At 41.2% G+C, this 22341-nt stretch overlaps 1 protein-coding gene across 4 annotated transcripts in view; it reads right to left on the reverse strand.

Moving 5' to 3' along the window:
• Positions 1–22341, reverse strand: part of edaradd (EDAR-associated death domain) — a 34620-nt gene that overhangs the window by 3721 nt on the left and 8558 nt on the right. Inside the window, exons 1-4 of one of the 4 annotated variants that reach the window (XM_080868448.1) lie at positions 21219–21954; positions 8060–8118; positions 7643–7685; positions 6329–6405 (exon numbers count right to left, since the gene is read on the reverse strand). In XM_080868448.1, coding sequence (XP_080724574.1) covers positions 6329–6405; positions 7643–7685; positions 8060–8118; positions 21219–21276 — 237 coding nt within the window. In that variant the 5' untranslated portion in view covers positions 21277–21954. Of the gene's footprint in view, positions 1–6328; positions 6406–7642; positions 7686–8059; positions 8119–21218; positions 21955–22341 lie in introns of those variants that run through there. The other 3 variants (XM_080868449.1, XM_080868450.1, XM_080868451.1) reach the window with 3 other exon arrangements.

Genomic DNA, 22341 nt, shown 5'->3' on the forward strand with positions numbered 1-22341 from the left:
GAAAATGAGAAAGCAGTATATGCCCATACTTGCAAACTCTAATTACTGCATTAGTGGAGTGAGTAAGAAAGACAGAATTACAGCTTAATAGATTTCATTTGATCTTTTTGGTGTTAAAAATACTGCAGTGCATGTACCAAACACAAGTTCTGATGGCCGTGATGTGCAGTTTGGTAAAGTGCCCCGTGTGGAGCGACGTTGTAGATTGCAGCACTATAGCTAGCAACTCTAACTCTATGTACATATTTAGCAGGTATATTCCTCAACTGGATTGTGGATACTAGCATGCTGTGGATGAAGACAATATGGACCATTAATCCTCACCATGTCCCGGTGTCATAAGAGAAAGGATTATGACCATTCCTGGGACTGAGGCAACCATGGAAACAATTTAAATCGTTAACAATGTGAAACGTTTACATTCCCTACAATCGTCATGGCTGTAACGCTTCACAATGCTTGTACGCTGAGAAAAAGCTAATCAGCCGTTTGTTTGATGCTGTGGTAAATTTACTGCCTTCAGTAGTCGCTGCAGTTCGGTTAGAGCAGGTTCAGGTTTCACTCGGCTGCAAATGTAGATCAGAGGTTTAGATGTGATGCTTTTTCCTGGCTGGTGCTAATAAAACATGTCTCAACAGAAGCCATGTTGCACAGTACATCAAGGTCGAGCAGAGAGTTGAGACGCTGTGCTGGAGGGGTGTGAATATTTCACCAGTGGAGAGACTGGAATAGACTGGAATGGGTCAAATCTTCTGTCCCCTTTAAGCTCGCTACCGACAGCAGCAGCACTGTTTCCGAGAGCGCCCTGAAATGGAGTCATGTGAGCGCTCTTCCTACTGTGCTCGGTCTCTGTTATTAGCAAAGTTCACAGCTGCACCTTCAGTGAGACCAAACCACATCCTGTATAATCACAGCTTAAAATAAAAGGTTCTCACAGACTATGCTCTGTGTCTTTAGATCTGGTGAATAATGTTTGGTTGTTGGCGGTCGTATTTTCAGAGGATCCCCACCCATTGGTGCTAACCAGTGCATTGCCACGCTGCCACTGTGTTCTCTTCAAGCACAACAGGGAACAAAGGGAGAGATCCAGGTTTGTAGACTGGAAGGACACCACAGCTGACGGTGTGTCCTCCCTGTTATAATCTGTTTTTGTGCTGATATGTGGCCATAGGAAACGTTTTGTTATTAACTGCACGGGCCACACAGTTGTGCCAAATCAGGATAACCAATCACTTTCTGTAAGAAGCAAAGCATCAGTTTTTAATAAAGAGTGTCTAACAGTACAGTGCACGTCATGCTTTACTCTGTTCCTATGGACTTGTTACCTGTGAAAGGCATGTAGGGAATAAAACAGCTGTGGTTTTCATACAGGGAGTGCAGAATTATTAGGCAACTGAGTATTTTGTCCACATCATCCTCTTCATGCATGTTGTCTTACTCCAAGCTGTATAGGCTTGAAAGCCTACTACCAATTAAGCATATTAGGTGATGTGCATCTCTGTAATGAGAAGGGGTGTGGTCTAATGACATCAACACCCTATATCAGGTGTGCATAATTATTAGGCAACGTCCTTTCCTTTGGCAAAATGGGTCAAAAGAAGGACTTGACAGGCTCAGAAAAGTCAAAAATAGTGAGATATCTTGCAGAGGGATGCAGCAGTCTCAAAATTGCAAAGCTTCTGAAGCGTGATCATCGAACAATCAAGCGTCTCATTCAAAATAGTCAACAGGGTCGCAAGAAGCGTGTGGAAAAACCAAGGCGCAAAATAACTGCCCATGAACTGAGAAAAGTCAAGCGTGCAGCTGCCAAGATGCCACTTGCCACCAGTTTGGCCATATTTCAGAGCTGCAACATCACTGGAGTGCCCAAAAGCACAAGGTGTGCAATACTCAGAGACATGGCCAAGGTAAGAAAGGCTGAAAGACGACCACCACTGAACAAGACACACAAGCTGAAACGTCAAGACTGGGCCAAGAAATATCTCAAGACTGGTTTTTCTAAGGTTTTATGGACTGATGAAATGAGAGTGAGTCTTGATGGGCCAGATGGATGGGCCCGTGGCTGGATTGGTAAAGGGCAGAGAGCTCCAGTCCGACTCAGACGCCAGCAAGGTGGAGGTGGAGTACTGGTTTGGGCTGGTATCATCAAAGATGAGCTTGTGGGGCCTTTTCGGGTTGAGGATGGAGTCAAGCTCAACTCCCAGTCCTACTGCCAGTTTCTGGAAGAATAGAATAGCCTTTATTGTCATTGTACAGAGTACAACGAAATTGGAGTGCCACTCCCTTGGTGCAAGTTTCAATAATAAATATAAATGTAAAATATAAAAAGTACAAAAAAAACAATCGTAAGTACTCAAACAATAGTATGTACAATATATACAGGATAGCAGCATTAATATGATGACAGTATGGATAGCAGCATAATATAATGACAGTGACGGTATGGAATAGGTTCAATTGTTTTTGTGCTTATTTACTACGGTGATAGCTCTGGGAAAGAAGCTATCCCTGAATCTGTTTGTCCTGGTTTTATGTGACCTGTACCGTCGGCCTGACGGTAATAGTTCAAACAGTTGGTTGCTGGGGTGAGAGTGGTCCTTGATGATATTGCCAGCTCTGCTGAGGTACCGAGAGTTTGCAGTGACCTCCAGGCTGGGCAGAGAGCAGCCAGTGATCTTCTGGGCTGTGTTGATGACCCTCTGCAGTACTTTCCTGTCTGCAGCTGAGCACCCTGCATACCATGTTGTTATGCCGTACGTTAGGATGCTCTCTATGGTGGCTCTGTAAAATGTCACCAGCAGCCTCTCCTCCAGGTTGTTCCTCCTGAGCACTCTCAGAAAGTGGAGACGCTGCTGGGCCTTTTTAACCACCGCTGTAGTATTTGCAGTCCAGGAGAGGTCATCAGATATCTGCACGCCCAGAAACCTCATGGAGTGTACCCTCTCCACACAGCTCCCGTGAATGTAAAGTGGGGCCGGGTCTGCTCTGCCCTTCCTGAAGTCCACCTTCTTCAAGCAGTGGTACAGGAAGAAGTCTGCATCCTTCAAGAAAAACATGATTTTCATGCAGGACAATGCTCCATCACACGCGTCCAAGTACTCCACAGCGTGGCTGGCAAGAAAGGGTATAAAAGAAGAAAAACTAATGACATGGCCTCCTTGTTCACCTGATCTGAACCCCATTGAGAACCTGTGGTCCATCATCAAATGTGAGATTTACAAGGAGGGAAAACAGTACACCTCTCTGAACAGTGTCTGGGAGGCTGTGGTTGCTGCTGCACGCAATGTTGATGGTGAACAGATCAAAACACTGACAGAATCCATGGATGGCAGGCTTTTGAGTGTCCTTGCAAAGAAAGGTGGCTATATTGGTCGCTGATTTGTTTTTGTTTTGTTTTTGAATGTCAGAAATGTATATTTGTGAATGTGGAGATGTTATATTGGTTTCACTGGTAAAAATAAGTAATTGAAATGGGTATATATTTGTTTTTTGTTAAGTTGCCTAATAATTATGCACAGTAATAGTCACCTGCACACACAGATATCCCCCTAAAATAGCTAAAACTAAAAACAAACTAAAAACTACTTCCAAAAACATTCAGCTTTGATATTAATGAGTTTTTTGGGTTCATTGAGAACATGGTTGTTGTTCAATAATAAAATTATTCCTCAAAAATACAACTTGCCTAATAATTCTGCACTCCCTGTAGTTAGTGAGCGCTGCACTAGAAACATGAGCAATTCAATTACTGCTCACAAACTGATTTTATATTACAGGCCACATACAGCTTGATTTGATCTAGTGTGGACCAGAGAAACAACGGCTCACACACACATCTGTATACGAGACAAAGAAGCACCGTTTCAACTAGAGATGGCACGATACCACTTTATGTCCGATACCGATATCATAAATTTGGATATCTGCCGATACCGATATGAATCCGATATAGTGTTTTTTAATCAACAAAACTGTTTTTTAAATATCTTGCTGCATTTTGTATAAGTTCATACTCAAGTTTAAAACAACAACTACACTAAAGCTATTCTGTTATACCTGTATGCAAAAAAAAATATTTCATAGTTCAGCAATACTGATCAATCTAATAAACTTAAACCTACACCATCCTCCCTATTCTGGTATTTTAAAGAGTACTTAGTAGAGATGGACCGATCCGATATTACGTATCGGTATCGGTCCGATACTGACCTAAATTACTGGATCGGATATCGGAGAAAAATAAAAAATGTAATCCGATCCATTAAATATCACGAAAGCACCTCACAAAACTTGCAACACACCGTAACTCACCTCAGAACGTTAGCACGTCGGAGCAGTATGCATCACGTGATAGAGCGGCTGTGGCATGCGGGACCTGTCGGTGGTCTGGATAGCATGTGGAGCTTCGCTAGCAACCCGGCATTTCATCTCCGACAAAGTTATCCCGAGAGAAGTAAAGCAAGTGTGTAAGTCCATCTCTGAATGTTTGTAAAGCATTCCTGCGTTAAGCTTAACAAGCGATATATGGAGCGACTGCCTCTTCTTGCTGCTACTTCAATCATGAAACTGCTTAACGATCAGCTGATCGGCTTTTCTGTCGCGAGTCCGTGTCTCTAGTTTGCTTTTGGCCCACTTTGCACCAGAAAGAGGAAACCAGCGGCTGAACAACAGCAGCACGTTTAAGCTTGATCAGCTGTTGTTAGAATGTATTTATTATTACTTTCTACTCGAGGATCTTTTTCTACGTAGCTGACGCTGGTAACTGTGCAGGGGCGGATCTAGCAAAGTTTAGCCAGGGGGGCCGATAGGGCATGAACAGGGAAAAGGGGGCACAAAGACATACTTTTCTTTCTTATTCTCATTTAAAATGTCGAGCTTTTAATAAATAATTATCTGACACCCAAAGTTTTAATTTGATGTAAAATGAATAGAAGTCAATTACTGTATATAGTGACTATTAAGTCTAATATATATACCCTAGTAAGCTATAGTGCTTTTTACTTTGGGAAGGTACCATCTGTGCAGTCTGCAATTTTGTTGAAGAAAGATGTTGAATCTATTTAATATTTCTTGAAAAATAATTGATTTCTGTGCATTTTTTTTTCACACTGCATCAAATTAAGGTTGATTACGTTGATTAAGCATCATGAGGTGGAGCGTGAGGGGTGGTTCCCTATTTTTTATTTATTTATTTTTGTTGTTGCTGGGAGTTGGAACCCTATTAGTTAGGTTGCTTAATATTGATCTTTTCCCTGTTAATGCCCTATCGGCCCCCCTGGCTAAACTTTGCTAGATCCGCCCCTGCACAGTTACCAGCGTCAGCTACGTAGAAAAAGATCCTGAAGTAGAAAGTAATAATAAATAAATTCTAACAACAGCTGATCAAGCTTAAACGTGCTGCTGTTGTTCAGCCGCTGGTTTCCTCTTTCTGGTGCAAAGTGGGCCAAAAGCAAACTAGAGTCACGGACTCCCGACAGAAAAGCCGATCAGCTGATCGTTAAGCAGTTTCATGATTGAAGTAGCAGCAGGAGAGGCAGTCGCTTGTTAAGCTTAACGCAGGAATGCTTTACAAACATTCAGAGATGGACTTACACACTTGCTTTACTTCTCTCGGGATAACTTTGTCGGAGATGAAATGCCGGGTTGCTAGCGAAGCTCCAAATGCTATCCAGACCACCGACAGGTCCCGCATGCCACAGCCGCTCTATCACGTGATGCATACTGCTCCGACGTGCTAACGTTCTGAGGCGAGTTACGGCGTGTTGCAAGTTTTGTGAGGTGCTTTCGTGATATTTAATGGATCGGATTACATTTTTTATTTTTCTCCGATATCCGATCCAGTAATTTAGGTCAGTATCAGACCGATACGTAATATCGGATCGGTCCATCTCTAGTTTCAACAGTACATCTGTTTTTCAACATGATAAAGAAATGCTGCTGTGGTAAACACAATAAATGTTAAACTGTAAGAAATAATCTAGAATTTAAAGACATTCGTGCACTGCGAGTGGCTGTTGGGAGGTTTTTATTATATACAGTTTAAACATCCAGTGGGCCAGTTCTGGCCCCCGAGCCTTATGTTTGACACCCCTGATGTAGTATAGTATCCTAATGTAAACAGCCCATGGTTCACCCTGCTGTTATCAGGTGAAACAGACACGTTGAATCATTTTGTGTTCAGTGTTGTTGTGCCACGTGAAACGTACATGTGTTAAATGCATGTGGACCATAATGAATTGTTACCATTGTTGTGGCTAGCCTCCGTACCACATCTGTTGAACCCTGGCACTAAAAGTGTGTCACGTGCATCAGAGCTAGTAATGCTGACCTGTCTTATTCTGTCTTCTGAGGAGGGACTCAGGTATCTCGAGGGCATCGAGCTGAGGTGCAGCGTCACAGCGTCTGCTGGAAACACATCACTACATGAGTGCGTTACAGTCAGAATGAATACATATACATGTGTACAATACAAATGCAGTTTTCAGTGAACAACACGATCAAACATCTTTCACAGTAACAGAAGAAAAGGTGCAAAAGCTCCGACTGTGGCCAGGTGCAAACCACCAGCCAGAAAGGAAGGCCACCACGTCGTCATTTACTCAGCATCACAGACACAGCTGCATCCAAAACGCCATCAGTACATCATCTCAGATCAGAGGTACTTTGAGTTGGTTGCTGTAAGAATGTGAAAATTTCAGCTCTAGCAGACTTTTGCTGCAGCTGCCTTCAGCTTTTGCTTGTTTGTCTTCTGACTCGAGTGGCGAGTGTAGCCAAACAGCAGTTTCTGCTGGGTGGACATCAGTCGACTGACTTTGACACTGAACAATATCCCGTTTCTTAAGCTGCTTTTGCAGTTAGGTCATATCCACTGGTACTGGAACACATCAGAGCTCATCCTGCAACTCCTACCAGTACTCGCATCACCACTAAACACGGGTTCCTACTGGTCTGGTTCCACTGGCACCACCACGTCGACTGATACTGTGGTGCTGCCCATCATTCTGATACCGGCCTTTTGACTGTACGTTTATCTTCGTAGCTTGTATAAACTGAACGTTTGAGACGTCCTACCAGACTGATGTCAGAATTGTTGGTAAAAATCTGTTAGGACAAAAAAATTCTAACATAGTGAATCAATGGAGCTCCCTCGTTTGAAAAGATCTTGCTTCTGTCTGCAGGTGACAAGGTCCCTTGTTTCTGCATTTAACCCAAACTTTGACTTTGTTAACAAGCAGACGGTGATGTAATGCTTAAAGCAGGCGGACAGACACACCAAGGTCGTTCAGAGCTTTACTAGAGTAGGTGAAAGTGTTTCTTACAAACCCAACAGCAACAGCATTAATTGATGTATTAGATGGCCAAAGCCATGCATTTGTACTGCCTGACTAACACCCAAGTTTCTCCGTTATCACGCATTATGTAAAACATTAGATCCAAGTTCTCGAAAAAACCAAAACATCTCAAATAAAATCTTTACTTCACATTTTTCTGAAAAATTAAAATGCAATTTAAGATAAATTGGTTAAATTTTCCATTTCTTAAAACTGACTTTTACATAAAATCCAATCCAGTTTGTAACTATTTTGATGACAGAATAAATATCCATAAATCCTTTATACAGCAGGCCAAAGCCCTCACTCACCATGGGGATCTGTTACTTGCACGGGATAATTGGCCTCCAAGGACTGTGGGACAGACAAACACAGACATGACGATATGAAAAGCAAACAGAACTGAAGACAGAAACCTGAGCAAGAAAAAGGTTGTCTACTTTGGAAGCTTCCTACTCTCTTTCTTCATGAGATAAAGACTGTAACTGAGGAAGAAAATTACTCTGGTGTGCAAAGACAGCCTGCTGCAACTTGTTCTTTGATGAGCCCTCGGGCGCTAGCAATCACAGCACACTGTGTTCAGTTATGGTACATTTCTTAGCAGATTACTGTAAGACTCTAAGGAAGAACAATGAGAAATCAGCACAAAACAAACTACATAGGAGACAAGTCAAGACAATGAGAGTGTTAAACACACGGCTGGAGAAGAGAATAATGAGGTTGCTCACAAATTCTGCCACAAAGCTGGTGGTGTCTGTGTCCTCCACAGGCTCAGAGCTGCTTCTGTCTGTTTCCGAAAAAAGGAAGAGGCTTTAATACAGTGAATGTTGATGTGGTCACCATTACTCATTTGATCTACTTCCTACTCCACAGAGACGGCCACAGTCAAGAGAAATGATTAGAAACGGTGACAGCTGTGCCGCGCTGGGCCGTGCCGGGCTGTACTGGGTAAAAGGTCATTTGAAAGAGTAAGAACAGGCTGCAACTACATTATAAGTAAAAAAGTGCAAAGTCTGAGTTTACATGTAGGTTTCCTAAACATAAGACAAAAGGTAAAGTCACCTGATAACAGTGCAAAACTCCTCTGAAACAATCTGGATATTGTTAGAGGACGACTCTGACCTCCAACAGCTCACAGAGCAGCACAAAGACGGCTTTTCAGCACCGCACTGCACTCAGGCCAAATACAGTCCTGAGCTGGTCTTTCTTGGGTTACAGCAGATAACTTACACGTGTACAAAAAACTAAACATGCAGAGCTACATAGTGTTTCAGTTTAAAGTCATAAGACATCCATGGAGCTCTCAGGACAACAAGAGTCAAGTAATGAAATATGTACGTTACACATTTCCACTCAAACGCCGGCGGATCAGGATGGAGACTTGCTTAAATATCAGGAGTCATCCTGGCAGTTTTCGCTCAGATTTAAACCGTTTTTTAAAGAACTGTATTTAGTAATAACGATAATCATAAAATGCTCTGATGGTGGGTTTTTCTCAATGTCAGGTCATGGTCAAAAACATTTCCAAAATAAAAGCTGGGTTGACCAAAACAAATAAAACATTCTGTTTAGACAACAATGTCGAGGGGAAAAAGATGCACAGCCAAAATGACTCAACCTCACGACTTCCCACTCTGTCCTTTTCTCTTCCTACTCAGCTCCCTGATTAGACACCAACACATCGTGGCTGACATCAGGGCACACAGTTACAATGCTCTGACTAAATAAATGAAAAATGACTAACTATTTACTGACCAAATAAGTCGTCAAGTAAAACAAAGTCCAACAAATATTTATTGAATTCTTTTATTGTGATAAGATGCAGGCGTGTAAATGAAAGTTTCCCACAGTAATGAAGCTCTTTGATGAAGGTTTATAAAGAAAAACAAAGCATTCACATGAATGTGTTACAGTTCTACAAAGACCAGCATAACCCAGAACAACCTGAATCCTTCGCTTAAATGTGGAATTCACAGTATTGGACATTTAGTTAATAAGATACATCCTGATGTTAAAGCACATATTTCTACACGTGCCTGTTCCACAGCCACGACCTGTGTGTGTGTGTGTGTGATCATGCACATTACATGTGCCGTATTGCCCAGCCTTGTGTTATGACATTATCAGGAAATAATAATAATCATTTTAAAAACCCTAAAAATGGCGGTTTCCCCGACTGATCCGCTTCCTCTGCTGTAATGAAACTCTTTCAGGTTGAGCTTCAGTTTTGTATCTTTGCAGGTGTGGGAAACAGAAACGATGGCACAAACCAGAGAAACGCTGCCTTTCCTTTACGCTTGCTAAAAAGTCCTCTCTTGAATTTAATTATCTGTCTTCATCAAAAAGAACTTGATGATGACACCGAGCGCTCCACCATCAGCTGGTCAGTCAGTATATCATCTGCAGTGTTTCAAACAATTGACCTAATAGTCATTATTATCTTATTAAAGTTGAGAGCTCAGCTCACCATAAAGCACAGGCTTAACTCCAAGTGGTATTTGTCAGTGTATGACGCTGCACTTCCTGGATGTCACATGATTATATATACTTATTACGTATACACCTCAGGTCTTGCAGTGACTGTGGATTTCTTGTTGGAAAAATCAAACAGGGCAATGTTTGCTTAATGTCAGAAATTCTGATGTCACCTGATTACTGTAAAAAAGTTTGTCTGTTGATGTGACTGGACTCCTAGCACCAAAGCTGGATGTGCTAATATGCATTTCCATAGCTAAATGAAAACAATTCAGTCATGGGACTTGCCGATGACTCCCTGAACTATGTATATAGCTGCAGAAAAATACTCCTGATACTACAGCTTTCTCCTGCTAACTTGAGTTCATGTCACATCCATGGCCGTTGCTTCGCTGGTTTTATTATTTTTGAGTCTTTTCATTGTTTTTCCAGATTTCTTTAAGGTTTAGAGCAGGGGTGCCCAATCCCAGTCCTTGAGAGCTACCGTCCTGCAGCTTTTAGACGCATCCTTCTTCTGACACACCTGAATCAACCGAATGGCTTGTTATCAGGCCTTTGCCAAACTTGATGGCATGCTGAAGAGGTAATCACACCATTTGATTCAGCTGTGTTGGAGTAGGGATGCATCTAAAAGCTGCAGGATAGTAGATCTCGAGGACTGGGATTGGGCAGCCCTGGTTTAGAGACTGCGGCTACTTGTTGGACCGATCGTAGTGTGGGTTCCGTTTCACCCTTTCATGATCACAGATTAGGAAGCAAACTTGAAAAGATAAAGAGTTCTTTTGTTTTGATGTAAAACAATCAATGTTGCCATTTTTGTATTAAATTCAGACATGTGACCCACCTGAGGTGTAACTGTTAAAATGCTCAGCACGTGCATACAGCAGGGTACAGTTTTCTATGTTGCAACATTCAGTTCAGAAAGAGTGAAGAAGGTCATTTAGTGTCAATCAGAACTGAACTGCAGTGGTTGTTCGATCAGCGACTGTCTGACCTCCTACATACATGAGTAACAATAAAGAGAACACACAAAGGACACGCAGGCTCTCGCCTTAAACATCACATTCAGAGTTTGTAAATCATTCATCCAACTTCAAATGTTTCCTTAAACTGAACTCATGTATTTGACAGGGAGCCAATGTAGTTTGGCTAAAGTTGGAGTAAATTAGGTGACTAATGGTTAAAAAAGACAAAACTATCAGCATATAACGTCGCTTTGCACCTCCGAGTCGTATAGAGCGTTAAGTATAGAGCAGGACCAGTCACCCAGTTATCAAGTGTAAGTTGAACCCCAGATCAGTGGAGCATTGTTTCTCCCTCTCTGGGAATGCAGAGCATGTATCTGCATGCTCGGGATAAAGTTCAAGAGATGAAATATAAACCACATCATAATACATTGCTAAGGGTCATAATTCCACACAGGTGAACCTAGCTTTTTTCCCTTTTGACCACCCATGTGTGCTGTGAAAGGATAAAGCAGTTTCTCAGCAGCCTGTGTAGAAGGCCTGTGCTCTGTCATGTGCTTCTTTCTACACATGAATGGAAGTGAATGGCATGCCAATACCTGACCCAAGCCACAGCGATGTCTAGACTGAAAGCAGCTAAATACACACCTTGTAAAAACTCGGCCTAACATACCTGGCCCTGGGTGGTACGTGTGTCTCCTTCATTATTCAGTGTGCATATTCCTGAACTCTAGAGAATTCAGCTGGTGGTGTAGTGTTTATACCCCTCCTTCAAAGCATATATTAAAAAGGACATAAAACATTTAGAAAAGGGCTGAACTTTCCAGTCTTTTCACTTTCTTTTCTGAAAGTGAGATGTGGTTCTAATAAAGAGTAGGCATCAGGGCGTAAACAGCAAAGACTGGCGGTGTGTAAAATTTGCACAGTTTACTTTGTGTGTACTTCTTTTTTTTTTTTGCTCACTGTTTGCAGCACACAGACTTTCAGGGACCTGTGCTACAGACTGACATTACTATACCTAGGGTGTCTTTCTGTTATCTGGATTCACTTACCCTAATCTTGACTACTGGGATACTTGGTCACACATAGCTGGTATAACGTGCACAGGTAACCCAGGCTTTCCCCTGTGTGTTCACATGAAAGCGTGTAGGAGGTATCTGACCAATCTAAAAAGGGATGTTTCGTGGATCATATAAATTACACAGAAAATGATCCCTGTGAGTGTCACCTAGGGCTGGGCGATATGGCCTAAAATTCATATCGCGAAGCACGTGCGGTAACGATATATATCACGATATATTCTTTTCTTCTGTATAACGTATTTTCCACACTTTAAATCCTTTAATTTTCTCAAAAATCGAGAGTGTGCCTTATGTATGAATTCTGGTTCCTGCATTACGGCTGCCGTAGTGAGGAGCTTCACGAAGTAATCTGGGTCCAAAACTCCGTCCATTTCAGGTTCCAAAGTCAAACGAACACAGAGTTAAAAACGGTCTAAATTATTTCATCTGTAATAAAATCATCAGTGTTGCTGCTTTATCGGGTGTAACAATTAAGTTTAACATCCATGAAAACAGAATTTATTAAATTTAACGGAGTTAGAAGTTAACAGGAAGTTAGATCGCTAGTTTACACCTAAACATTTCATAGCATGTTCTGACAGAGATTTCTGAAACTAATTCAAACGTACAGCTCTGCTATCACTTCCAACATAAATGAAGACAGGAAACTAAACAGCAGTGGCGTTTGCAGGGTTACTGGAGTTGGACTACCTGGTATATAATGTTGTGCTACGTGATTGCTAGCGACACAGCTATGTTAGCATAACATTAGCACAGTGAAGCTGGAGGATGAAGCCAACTTTTTTTCCACTCATTAAAAGTTAACGTGAGGGATTCTGGTGGTCAGGGACAAATGCAATCGCATAGCAGGATGCTGTACACGGGGCAAACTTCAGTCAGGAGAACAACTGAGATTATTCATCCACAATACGAGGTTAGTCATTAATATACTGCAACAACATGGGAATAGAACAGCTGCGAGAGAATTCAACATTAATGAATCAATGTTACAGAAGTGGAGGAAGCGCAGTTTTTGGCTTTCCCCATATTTCAACAGTGCTTCATCTCTTTGCTATGACTGTCTCCCGCCATAATTTGCAGATGATCATGGTTTTAGCCACTGCGATGCTTTCGACCAAAACAGGCGCAGCTTGATGACATCATCAACATGCGCTATGGCGATAGAGCGATATAGTCAAAATCTCTATCGTTGGCCAAATTTATATCGTTTCTATCGCCCACCCCTAGTGTCACCTACATTATCCGATGATTAAAAAAGTGATTAAAATTCTATGAAAAACAAAAATGTATACAAGTAAAAGGCAACACTGCTGCAGAAAACTGTTAATATGTTGACTTGGGTAAAAGAAACATTTCATTTCAAGTTAATTTTATTAGTGAGTGCACCCTCAGGGCCACTGCTTATTTCTAATGCAATGGCTGCACATTAGAGCTACACATCTTTAAACTGGATCCATTAAAAAAGTGTTACAACATTTTTATCTTCAGTTATTCGGTGGATGTCTGTTCTCTTATAGTTGGTTAAATTTATAGGTTTATATAGCTTCTCTCATTTATAAAAAGAAATGAAAAACAGATGCAGTATTGCAGATGACCAGCGCTTTGTCAAACCCCACAAGAGTAAATTTGCTTTTTTTCCTTCCAATGAAGTACTAATTTTAAGAATCATCAAATTTGAAAAGGTTTTGAGTCTTTGCCTTATTGACGTAATATTTATTTTCCTTTCCATGAGACACGTGGACAATCCTGTGCTAGCGACGGTAGCTGAATGGGTAGTTACGTCATAAAATAACAAGCTAGCAATTAGCACCATGTTCACTCACTCCAGTTGAGTGAATCGATGTGAGTAAATGTAATTTGAATAGAAAATAGGAATACGAGATTAACTAGAAAAATTTGCATTTCCTGCGAAAATGCAGTGTGGATGCTTTAAGCTGAAGCTGTCTGCAAAAACTAGCTGAAAAAGCTGAAAAGTTGCAGAAATTGTAAAAACTTTGCAGAAGCAAAAGAAGTTTGCTAAAATGTAATAACTTAGCAGAACTGCAATATCTTAGAGGAAACATAATACTTGGCAGAAATACAATAGCATAGCAGAACTTAGCAGAAATATTGTGATTTACCAGAGACACTGTGATGAACTATGAATATTGTAATTTTAAATTAATACTATGTTTTAGCACAAATACTCTGGTTTAGCACAAATATTATAACATAGCATAAATACAATTATATAGCAGAAATGCTATATTTAGAAAGAAAAATATAATATAGTAGAAATAGTATGATTTAGCAGAAATACTGTATTTAGCACAAGTACCAAAAAGTAGCAGAAATACTATGATTTAGCAGAAATACTATGATTGAGCAGAAGTACTAAGATGTAGTAAAAGTACTTTGATTTAACAGAAATACAATTATAGAGGAGTAATACTTTAAAATGGGAGAAATATTGATACACACACACATACACAGAGCCTAAAGGGAAAAGTATTTGTGCCATGGAGTGTTAAGAATGTGAGGTCCATATTAGAAAAGCTGGTAAAATCATAACAGTTTGCAGAATTGTAATAAATGATGAATATGAATTACTGGTCTGTGACAGTGTATTAATTTGTAGGGAAAAAAACATGTTGACCAAGGTGGAATCGAACCCACGATCTTTGGCTTGCAGACCCGTGTCATTACCAACTGCGCCACTGGGAAAGAGAGGAGCCGTCTTGAAAAACAGGGTGATGAGGAGTCAGAATTAGATCGCGGTGAGAGGCGAAAAACGCAGTTTTTTGGAGTTACAAAACGTTGTGTAACTCAAAAACTAGGTGGACTAGAGGCATATTTCTTGTGCTGGGTGAATCAGCGGACTTTGGTGTACTTTGACTGCAATTTTCATTGCTCTTTGTACAACCGTCGCTGAGATATGACGAGAGAGGAAACGGAAGACCTCAGACATGATTGGCTGGCTGGGAAGCCGTGCAGGCCCTGATATGTGATATGTGTCTGAGTTCGCACAGAGGATTGGCTGCCTGGCAGAAATATATAGAAATAGTATGATTAAGCATAAATACTACATTTAGCAGAAATACTATATTAAGCACAAATCCTATAAAAAGCAGAAATAGTATATTAAGCACAAATCCTATAAAAAGCAGAAATACTATATTAAGCACAAATCCTATTAAAAGCAGAAATAGTATATTAAGCACAAATCTTATAAAATAGCAGAAATAGTATGATTTAGCACAATAGTAATAAGTTAAACAGAAAAATTGGAAAAGCAAAATGGACAGCTGAAAAAATGCTGAACATGCTGAGAGTCCCTCAAATATACTTGTTAAATGAAAAAAATCAGCAAAAAAAAATATAACAGCCACACAATCAGAAATATGTACACAGAAGGAAACACACATGCACAGAGAGACCCACACACAAGATCCAATTCAGTCAACCAGTCTAAATATATTGAATTTGAATCTTAGAATGAGATCATCCCATTAAAAGCCTTTCTCTCTCTCTCTCTCACACGCACACGCACACACACACACGCACACACACACACACAGGGAGAGAGAAGTAAGTTTCTAGGTCAGCCTGGGAGCTGCTGAATTTGAATCCACCAATCAGAGTGGCTGTTTACGTTTTCCCGCCAAAACAGGTGCATCTGTTTACACAGGCAGCACAGAGAGGCACAGGATTATTGCAGTCTATTTCTCATAGTGACGACTCCCCTCAAACAAATGACCATAATTTCCTAACCGTAGGGGCTAGAGCGGTCATTCTTACACCGTTTTGTTCAGAAGAGATGGGGGAATCTTCCAGTGTTAACAATTTATCATTAAAATATGAATTATTAAAGATATTTGACTTGTAATGCACCATAACTGAGTAGAGTGAAGCAAAAACTGCCTTGACTTGCCCTCAAACAACGCTTTGTAACTCGAAATCTATTTGGAGCATTGATATCATTCTTTCACCGTAAGAGACAGCAGGCTTTGGTGAACAGTCATGGAAATTTTCAGGTCTCTGTGGAAATCCAACAAAAAGTTATGACGAGAGAAAAAAGTGGTTCATTTCCAGAGTTTGAAATCTGAAGAAATCTGTGCGACGGACGAATTTCCTACCCTCAAACAAGTCCAACTCATTTCAGAACGGTAATAGGTGAGAAAGAAATTCTTGAATTGTGAGCGTCAGGAGTGTCTGAAGATATACCGGGACAAGCCTCATGTCTTAAAGTCGCTTCGTTAAGGAGATATGACGATTCAAATATGCCTCTCATTACAGAAATCCAGCGATGATTTTGAACAAGCTCTCCATTGACTTTCTATGCAGAGTTTTGAGAGTTTGTGTTGGTCTGAGGAGATTTGCCAAAATTCTATAAATCCCACAACAATGATAGTGACATTTCCTGAAAGCCAGCAAAAATACCTACGTTTTGATGTATAATTTGTGGAAGTTGAGTGAAAATTGAGCAAGTAGCAAACAGTTGTTCGGACATGAAGAGAAGACTGCAAAAGCTTCAGTGGCACACTGGAAGCCAAGAGCATAGCAACCATAACAACGCATGTATTTTGTGAAAAATCACAATTGTGCAACTCAAAACTTTAAGAGGCATAAAAGTAAAACGGTAAAAGATTTGAAAAAGCTGAATCACACATGAATAGCCCAATAATTTGTGAACATTTTAAAGTTTGAATGCTTGTTCTACGTGAAAATATGAGGAAGTAGTTAAGTTTCAGAAACAAGCAAATTTTAGCAGAATTGCAGAAGTTTCCCATTCATTTCAATGGGACAAATTAAGCTTAATATTTTAAAAAGTATAATAGTGAAAAATACCAAAAGACATAGCACACATTAGCAGAAATAGCAGAATAGTTTAAAATTTGAACGGTGAAAATCGGCTGAAAATTGCGGAAGTAGTTAAGTGCCAAAAAGTGTACGGAAGTCCCAAGAGGAACTCAATAGTGTGGATGCTTAAAGCATCCACACAATTATGTAGAATTTCAAAAATACCAGATGACCAATTTTACCGAAACAAAGGCCAACGGTGGAGGTTTACACAGGAACTCAGAGCGAGAAACGGAGTAGTTTCTTCTTTTAACCAAGAGTGCTAGCAACAAGTTTAAGATCTGATGTTTGATAACTCTAAATACAGAATCTGATCACAATCTACAGACGTTATATCCCTGGTACTGCTGACACATCTGCAAACCGCAGGTATCAACAGTGTGAGTGCGTCACTGCGTATTATCAGACATTGTTTGCAGCTGTGGTTTTTCTCTGCATTGGTGTTAAAGGGGAAGAACATAACTTGTGCACTAAAATGACTAACATGTTTAGTGTTTGCACGATCCTTTTCAGGCTGTGTCCATGGATTTTTCCCCTTTGTAAATACAAATTTATAGCGTTTTTAAAAAGCAGTTGAACCTGACTCATGTCCTATTCCAACATCATGACCACTTTTGCGTGAACTGAAGCTCCACATCCTGGCTTAGCTTACAGAGTTAGTCAAGCTCTGCTCTAAATTACAGTTTAGTAATGGTGAAGGGACCTACAGTGTATACCTGGATCATATGGGATTGTAGACAAACAGCCATTAACCCACAGTCCAATTAACCACATGTTCATCATCCCGTGTCAAACACAGGATGTGCGTGAAAGTCGTTTGGCAGGAAAAACAAAGTGGTTTTCACTTAAAGGACATCCCACAGCAGAGCCTGAACGCTGCGTCTGCAGGCATACGCCACGAGCTACTGTTGGTGTCTGAGGTGAGACAGCAGAGAGCCAAATGTCTGTGACGATGGGTGACAACAAAGAAGGATCAAAGTATCCGCAAGAAGAACGGCTTCATCAGGGGCCCGTTCTTCGTACCTCGCTAAGTAAGTTAGCTGGATTAGATTGTTGACGATTTTGCGTGATCTTGGATCGTTCGGTTCTCCGAAGCTCATCCGGGACTTGCTGTCATAGCAACAGAGCCGTAAGAGTAAACCTGCTCGGGAGCAGGTTTACTTTATGTAAACAGGATTAGATCGCGGCCACGCAGGTATGTCCGCTTCATTTATACGAAAGCAACAGCGATATTTTACCACTGTTTCACCATAAATAAATAACATCAATGTAACTAAAGATAATGCAGCACTTGATCCTTTTATTGATGTCACACAGATACATACAGGTCATTTCCTAAAAAAGGGAAATGAACTATTAACATTCTATTACATGTATGTGATTATTACAGATGTAATTCATATTTTAGAGTAGTAATTGTAAATTACTTCATGTAATCAAGATGAGAGACCACGGCTATAAAAGCGAAGGTGGATTTGGGAAGTCTGTCGCAGCCATGTCCTGTCCGTTTACGCGAGCAACCCATTGCAGAAGGTGCAAGATTGATAAGGAGAGTCCTCAGAATTCAGCGTATATTGCGGGATAGACAGGATCCTTTAGCTCAGCGCGACAGTGTGCTCATAGAGAGATATCGATTTTCCTGTGAGGGTATTATTCACTTAACCAACTTGTTGACGAGGGGGTGCAGGACCACCACCTGTCTTTTTTTGCTCTGCCCTTTTCTTGGTTGCTGTTATAAACAAACAAACAGATTATTTCAGGGTCTCTTTCCAAGAGACTAAAAGCAATATAAGTGATAAATATTACCATTCTGTAGAATATTCTTATATTTCACTTTCACTTGTTCCCATGTTCTAGTGGGTCCTGTTGTGGCTCTAATGTGAAAGAGGATATAATGTAATATAATATAATAAATCTACCCTACCACCTACTGGTGTTGGCCAGAGGGGCCGATGGCTTCTGTCAGTCTGCCCCAGGGCAGCTGTGGCTACAACCGTAGCTGCCTCCACCAGTGTGTGAATGTGAGAGTGACTGAATAGTGGCATTGTAAAGCGCTATATAAATCAAATCCATTATTATTATTATTATTATTATTATTATTATTATTATTATTATTAAATTACTTACGAGTTTGATTTGTCAGCAACTTTCTGCCAGCCCTCTCTCCTTGCTTTTGCAGCCTTTGCAGTGTTCCCTTGCATTTTAATTAAACTCTGAAACTCCTGAAATCCCTCAATCAAGAGTTCTTGCTCTGCTGCCGAAAAACATCGAGCGCGCTCCTTCGACATTTTCGCCGACCAATCAGAGGGTTGCCGATCAATGTTTCTACTATCGATGCGTAGCCCCTTTTACGACACCCAGTGATCTCACATTACTTCATCCAGCTGTACTAATCGTCAACAACAGGTGTGTTCGGAGAACCGGAATAGCGAGCTCACGGTTAGCGCGATGATTTGATCTTGGATGTAGTAAGCAAGGTACGAAGAACGGACCCCTGGTCTACGGGGTGGTTTGTTCACAGAAGAAAGCCAAAGTAATTTGGAGATAAATATTCATTTTGGTGCCACGTAACAGGATTCGTCGAAAGACCTTTTTCTGCTTCTCTTTACAGACTTCTTTGTGGTCGCCCACGAGTCAGTGAAGGAGGACATCTTTTCTGCCAGAGTCAGTGAAACCTTCTCTGAACTTAAACTCATATGATGTGAGAATGTAGGCAAAGGGTCACTTTAAGGTCTCCAGCCTAACACTAGCTGCCATAACCAGCTGTTCAGAAAACAATGCGTTACATTGGTTTGCATTTTCCAGTCATTTCTATTCTGATTTCATTTTGCTCATGTTAAACTCGTTTCAGGTCACGGGCCACGTCACTGGCACACGGACACTTCCAGGACCAAAACCATTCTGAAACTCTCAGATTCATTTCAAATCATCTAAACTGTTTAGATGATTTATTTAACGTTTTCTATAACTCCAGTGATCAGCTACCTCTCCAGGACATGAACCTGCTGCAGATTCTAATAATGTATACTTTATTCTTCCCCGTAGGGAAATTAGTCCTCCGCATTGAACCCATTCACTCGGTGAAGCAGTGGGCAGCCAGCGCCCGGGGAGCAGTGTGTAGGAACGGTACCTTGCTCAGTGGATTCGAACCCCCGAGTCACGGGACGAACACTACCTACTGAGCTATCCCTGCCCTCTGCTTGGAGATGCGTCTAACAGACGTCAGTCAACAGTAATATTGAAGTGCATCAGACCCCAGGATTAGAGACTCCAGAGGCCATATGATTTCCATAACGCTGCTGGGAAGCACTGACGACTAACTGGTTAGCGCAACTGAACACCCTGCAGTCTTAGACTGTATTTGGGATATTCTCAAGGCTCAGTCTTATTTTAATATTTTATGGTAGTGTGCATAACTTGATATTCCAAACAAGCCATTCAAAAGCAAATGATGTGTGACTCATGCCCAGCGTGATGCAGCTTCCTTCAGACGTACACACACTGCTTTGTTTTTATTGAAGCAGAGCAGGGAATCCGTTCTGGGATGCTTCTGTGTATCTGATGGAACAAATGCTGTCCAGCATGACCTGGACTGGTCTCAATACTGGATGCTGTTCCTCCCTGATGAGTGCTAAATTACAGTAATAAAAAACTATAAATAAAATAAAGCAAATAGGTTAGCTGTGGCCTTCAGTCACTACCCAGCTGACAGCGCTGTCCACCCCATCATCATATCATTTGAAACAATGGTATTCCATCGTCCCTGTAGAGACCCGGAGAATCAGTGCAGGAAAGCACTGGAGAGTTTTTGGCACATGGCGGTGGCCCAACACCTCACTAAGACACATCAGTCAATATGTAAATAGATAGAACAACAAAACAGCAAAACCAGAATAAATGATTATTAAAAAGTGCGATTAAAACCAGAATGTGTTCTTTTTAAAATGCTGTGAAGCACAGCACGTATCAGTGATCAATAAAGCCATCAGTTACAGCACGCAAGAGGCACAAGCAGTCGTTAAGACACTAACACGGAAATACAAACCACAAACGGAGCCTCTTTCTAATCTGTCATCAGCCCACTAGACTTCGTTCTGTGGAACTGTGGTGGCCTACTCTTTTCCGCTCAGCATATCACTGAATGCGTGAAGGTCACACGTCACGCCACAGCTTCACTGGACAGCAAATAAGATGCCAGCGCAGAGGCCAGCGGGTTTTCCGCTTAGTCGAAAAAGGAAATTTTTCTAATTGTGGAAACTTTCTTGGTTGTGTGGTTAACCAACAAACGGATGCTGCTCTTCCTTTCCATCCTAAACGACGCTACATTGAACTGAATTAAGTTCAAAATACTTTAGATGAAGACGAAATCTGATCAAATACATTATTTTATGTGGCAACATGTCGTTTTAACACACAATAAACAATAGTGACAAATCTTAAGAAACTTTTCACGACACTTGTTGAGAACAGTTATGAATGAAACAACGGCGCTCTGACACGGACAGTGAAATGAATGTTTTACTCACCAAATGGTTCTTTGTACGCGTTCAAACTGCTCATGTTTGAGGCTGGGATGTCTCCCATGCAGGGAAATGTAAAAGGAGCGGACAGAAACTGTCTCCACGCAGTAAAAACACGCAGTTATCCTCTGCCCCGACCTCAGAGAAAGCTCCAATGCCACCCCAGCGGCGGCGACTCAAACAAATGAAACACCTCTGTGATGAAAAGGTGCGAGGATTAATGCTGCCTTCAAGGCCCACCCGTAATTTCCAGTCAAAGGCGGTTCATCTATGACGACAGAAGAATACGTCCTTGCTAGAAATATATGATGAAATATTCATGTTTTTTAATATCTAAAATAAAATCAAAGCCCTCTGAAAAAGGAAAAGAAGCGAACACACAGACGAGCAAACTTCTCTCCAGATATGCTCAAAGCGCTTCTTCACGCCGCCTTCCGTCTCTTTATTTTGGGACGCTAGCGGACCAACTCTGTTTGACGCGGTGCTTTTCAGGTAAAAGAAAAAAGCTGAAGGGGTAATCAGCACAGTAGGTGTCCCATTCGATCCGGTCGTATTGCTTTTGCTTGTAATAGAAATATCGTCATGTGAAAAGGAGAGTTTTTACGCCAGTCTTGTAGAAGCACCTTCAGCAGCAATAAATTGAAATAACTGGTTTCACTATAATTAGTCAGGCTCTGTAATGCTGCTTCAGCTCCACGAGGTGCACAAGCAAGTAAAACTGGGAAAGTACAGCTTTGAAAAGCACCCAAACGTGCCTGGTGTTACAGGCTCTCTGGATCTTCAGTGCCTCTGTGCTGTCTTTCAGCTCTGTCCAGCCACTGGTAGGATTTCTGGATATTTGCCTCTTCTTTTTCTGTCTGTCCAAATCTACTAGTTGGGAGCTTCCGTCTGTCTGCAGGTTAAAACTCTGTTGTGCAAAGAATAAGTTATATTAGAGCATACCACATTCGACCCTCTTCTGCCCGGGAACCATAACCATAGCCTCTGGGCCCCTTTCCCCCCATTGTAAACACATGTAAAAAACCTCGGTGTCTACATTGATGGTTCTTTTAAAGTGAATAAGCAGGTGAGTGCAGCAGTTCAGTCCTGCTTCTTTCAGTTAAGACAGCTGACCAAGGTAAAGCCATCC

The sequence above is a fragment of the Rhamphochromis sp. 'chilingali' genome, assembly GCF_963969265.1.
Source record: "Rhamphochromis sp. 'chilingali' genome assembly, chromosome: 20".
Taxonomy (NCBI): domain Eukaryota; kingdom Metazoa; phylum Chordata; class Actinopteri; order Cichliformes; family Cichlidae; genus Rhamphochromis; species Rhamphochromis sp. 'chilingali'.